This window comes from Drosophila serrata, unplaced genomic scaffold (genome assembly GCF_035046125.1).
Source record: "Drosophila serrata isolate PLE 108 unplaced genomic scaffold, ASM3504612v1 contig_88, whole genome shotgun sequence".
Lineage (NCBI taxonomy): Eukaryota > Metazoa > Arthropoda > Insecta > Diptera > Drosophilidae > Drosophila > Drosophila serrata.
In genome coordinates this window covers 10748-14510 of record NW_028256986.1, presented here as the reverse complement: position 1 = coordinate 14510, position 3763 = coordinate 10748, and the positions used below count along the sequence as shown (strand labels likewise).

The window sequence follows — 3763 nt, the reverse complement described above, 5'->3', positions numbered from 1 at the left end:
ATGGACATGGTGTCCCCTCATATAATTTAAATTAAAGTTGGTCACATTGGTTGTGGGTTTATACTGCAGTATTATTTCGTTAATCTGATAATTTATTGGATAAGTTCGGCTGACTCTGCTGGACAGTGACCGCTGGCTTTTGACTCACAGGCCGATTCCAAAACTTCCCCTATGGTTGGGGGTTGAAGATTATTGGTGAATTTTTTAATTAGTTTATTAAAATTAAAATTAACGAAAACCGAGATGTGGTGGCAGACTTGGCACGAACGAAAAAAATTGGTGCGTCGCTTTGAGTTCAAAAAATGCGAATAACTATATTTTCTAGCTTAGCCTAGCTTATGCTAAGGTTGGCGAAGGCGAGGCGAATTCGCGAAGAGCGCGAGAGAGCTTTATTGCGCTCTCGCCTTCGCCCTAAACTAACTACACTAAACTTCAAAATTATGAATTCAGCCAACACCGGCCCCGTTGAACGCCTCCACGGCTTCAACATCCTGGAAGCGGCGCCAGCTTGTGGATCGCCCTTCGGAAGATGGCTCCATCGCTCCGTCTAAGATCGACGACCCTGACCATGCCGTCCTCCCCTGCGTGCGTCGCGACGATCCGTCCTAGTAGCCACTGTTGAGGCGGCAGGTTGTCCTCTGCCACGATGACGAGCTCTCCCTCCTTGATGTTTTCCTGCTCGTTGTGCCACTTGCCTCGGATTTGAAGGCCCAGCACATACTCCCGGGACCATCGCCGCCAAAACATTTGCTTGGCTGACGAGACAAGCCGCCATCGCCGCAAGCAGCTGAGACCCGCCTGGTCCGGGGTCCGCAGTGCTGGTGCTGCGACGAGGGGCCCGCCTGTCAGCAGGTGTCCTGTAGTGAGTGCCTCTCCGTCGCTTGGGTCCTGGCTGAGAGCTCCGAGGGGCCGCGAGTTCATCATGGCCTCGATTCCGACGAGGACTGTCCCCAGCTCTTCTGCGTTGAGGAGTGCGCCGCCCACCGCTCGTAGGAGTAGGTGCTTGGCAGTTTTCACACCTGCCTCCCATAGTCCGCCCATGTGCGGAGCCCGAGGGGGTGTGAACGCAAATTCGCATCCGCTTTTTGATGCGAATTCGCTAATCGCGTCCGCCTGCTCCTCGAGCCTCTCGCGAAGAGCCTGGAAGTGGCGACTCTCTCCGACGAAGTTCGTCGCGTTGTCGCAATGCACGGTCTGGGGACATCCTCGGCGACCAATAAACCTTTGAAAAGCCAATAAAAAAGAGTCAGTACTTAGGTCTGAAACAATTTCTAAATGAACCGCCTTGGACGCAAAACAAACAAATAAGGCAATGTAGGACTTATATGGGGGCCTTCCTCGTATTTTCAATGTCGTATAAACAGGGCCACAAAAATCAACGCCACATATTGCAAATGGGCGGAGAGCACGGAGTCTTTCTGCGGGAAGATTTCCCATAATTTGAGTCATCAGTCGGGGCTTGTATTTAAAACAGCGCACACACGATCGAACTGTCTGACTGAAGAGTTCCTGAGCGTTTATGGTCCAAATACGCTGTCGTAGGATGCTCACAAGTGCTCGAGGACCGACATGAAAATTTGTGTGGTGCAGATGCCGGACGTAGCTCTGCACAAATTGGGAGCGTTTCGTCAACAGCAAGGGAAACTTGGCATCGTAGGATATAGGAGCGTTTGCTAGTCGCCCCCCAACTCGCAACAACGAAAAATTGCACCAAGTGCCGGTGTCTTCATGGATGAATGGGTTCAATCGCTGAAGACTTGGGCCGACCTTGGAACCTTTACGAATTTTTACTATTTCTACTTGATACTCGTGATTCTGAATTATTTCGACGATCTTATTAAATGCTTCAGTATATTCAGTCGGTGACAGAGTTTTTTCGAAAACTATACTCTTGTCTTTACATTTTCTTATAAAGCGGAACATATAAGCGAACACTCTCAGCAGTTTCAGGTGTGACGAGAATCCCTCGATGACGTCTAGCAAATCGGAAGTTTGCACCGCAGCGGTCAGTCCGACCACAGTCTTTCTTGATTCCTGCCGCAAGACTTCCTCATCCGGTTCGAAATGAACATTTTTGGGCCAGTTCTCCTCCTCGTCCTTCAGAAATTGAGGCCCCGTGAACCAGATCGACTGTCTAATTTCGTCGACGTCACAACCTCTAGACACTATATCTGCTGGGTTCTGCTTCGTTGGAACATGCCGCCATGTAGCCTGTCCTGACCATTCTTGAATCTCCGCAACCCTGTTCGAAACGAATGTCGACAACGACGATGGATGAGATCGGATCCAATGGAGAGTGACTTCCGAATCCGACCAGTAAACGATTCGCTCGATAGGAACATTTATTAGCGGTTTGATTATCTGGCAGAGATCTGCGAGAAGGTGAGCGGCACATAACTCAAGCCTTGGGAGCGTTTTTGTCTTGAGCGGCGCTACTTTCGACTTTGAAGTCAACAACGATATTTTGTAACCTTCAGCAGATTTGCTACGAATGTAGACGCAAGCTCCATAGGCTCTTATGGATGCATCGGCAAAGGCATGTAATTGCACCGGTGACATCGGATCAGTATGCACAAACCGAGGAATAGCTATCTTATCCAATTGAGACAAGGTGTTTTTTAGCATATTCCATGCAGTTTCTAAATTCAGCGGAATTGACTCATCCCAGTCTAACTTCTTAAGCCACAGTTCCTGCAATAGGATCTTTCCTTTTATTACAATGGGACTTAATAAGCCGAGGGGGTCAAACAGCTTGGATGTTACCGATAAAATGTTCCGTTTTGTTGCTCGGAGACCCATGACAGAATCGTCAATTTTAAATTTGAAGGCATCTTCGCTAGGCAACCAAGATATTCCTAACGCCTTAGTTGACTCTGAGTCCGAGATAGGTATCGACTTAACTGTGCTCTCAGATGCAGTGACCTCAGGTGAGTTTGAAAACCACTTTGTCAATTCAAAACCTGCTGTTTGAAGAACCTGAGACACTTCAGACTTGATTGTCCGTAGCTCCTCTACGCATGCAGCACCAGTTAGCATGTCATCGACGTAAAAATCGGATCCAATTACGTCGGCAGCTCTAGGGAATGAAAGTTTCGCAGATTCACTCAACCTTTTTAAACACCGAATAGCAAGAAAAGGGGCTGGTCCAGTACCATATGTAACGGTGTTGAGCTTGTATAATCTCAAGGATTCAGATGGGTCTCTTCTCCACACTATGAGTTGAAACTGCCTATCCGCTTCGTTAACCATCACTTGGCGATACATCTTTTTTACATCGGCAGTCAGGGCATACCTGTGCAGCCGGAAGCGGAGTAGAGTGGAGTACAACTCTTCTTGGATTGTCGGTCCCACCATCAAGATGTCATTTAAGGCCACCTGAGTCGATGTTTTGCACGATGCATGGAAAACAACGCGCAACTTTGTTGACGTACTCTGGGGCCTCAACACACATTGATGGGGAATGACATAATGTGGAGTGGAAGGAATTTTGTTGTCTGTAGGCGACATATGACCTAAGGCGAGATATTCTTCCATAAATTCCAAATGCATGGTCTTTAAGTCAGGATCTCGAGACAACCTTCTCTCAAGCGACAAAAACCGCCGTTTTGCAACATCAAAAGAATTGCCTAACCCCTTAGGGTCAGATTTAAACGGCAGCCTTACTTCAAACCGACCTGATGGCAATACCTGAGTAGTCTTCCTGTAGTACTCTTCACATAATTTGTGCTCAGGCGACAGAATTTTCTTTGGATTTGGCATTTCC

General features: G+C 47.9%; 1 protein-coding gene across 1 annotated transcript; it reads right to left on the bottom strand.

The window, feature by feature from the left end:
- Window positions 1–483: 483 nt before the first annotated feature.
- Window positions 484–3354, bottom strand: LOC147644816 (uncharacterized). The gene is made up of 3 exons (XM_086840267.1): window positions 2472–3354; window positions 1934–2372; window positions 484–1222 (listed from the first exon to the last, which is right to left on the bottom strand). Exons 1-3 carry the CDS (start codon window positions 3352–3354, stop codon window positions 484–486), a joined length of 2061 nt encoding a protein of 686 aa, XP_086696393.1.
- Between the last annotated feature and the right edge of the window lie 409 nt (window positions 3355–3763).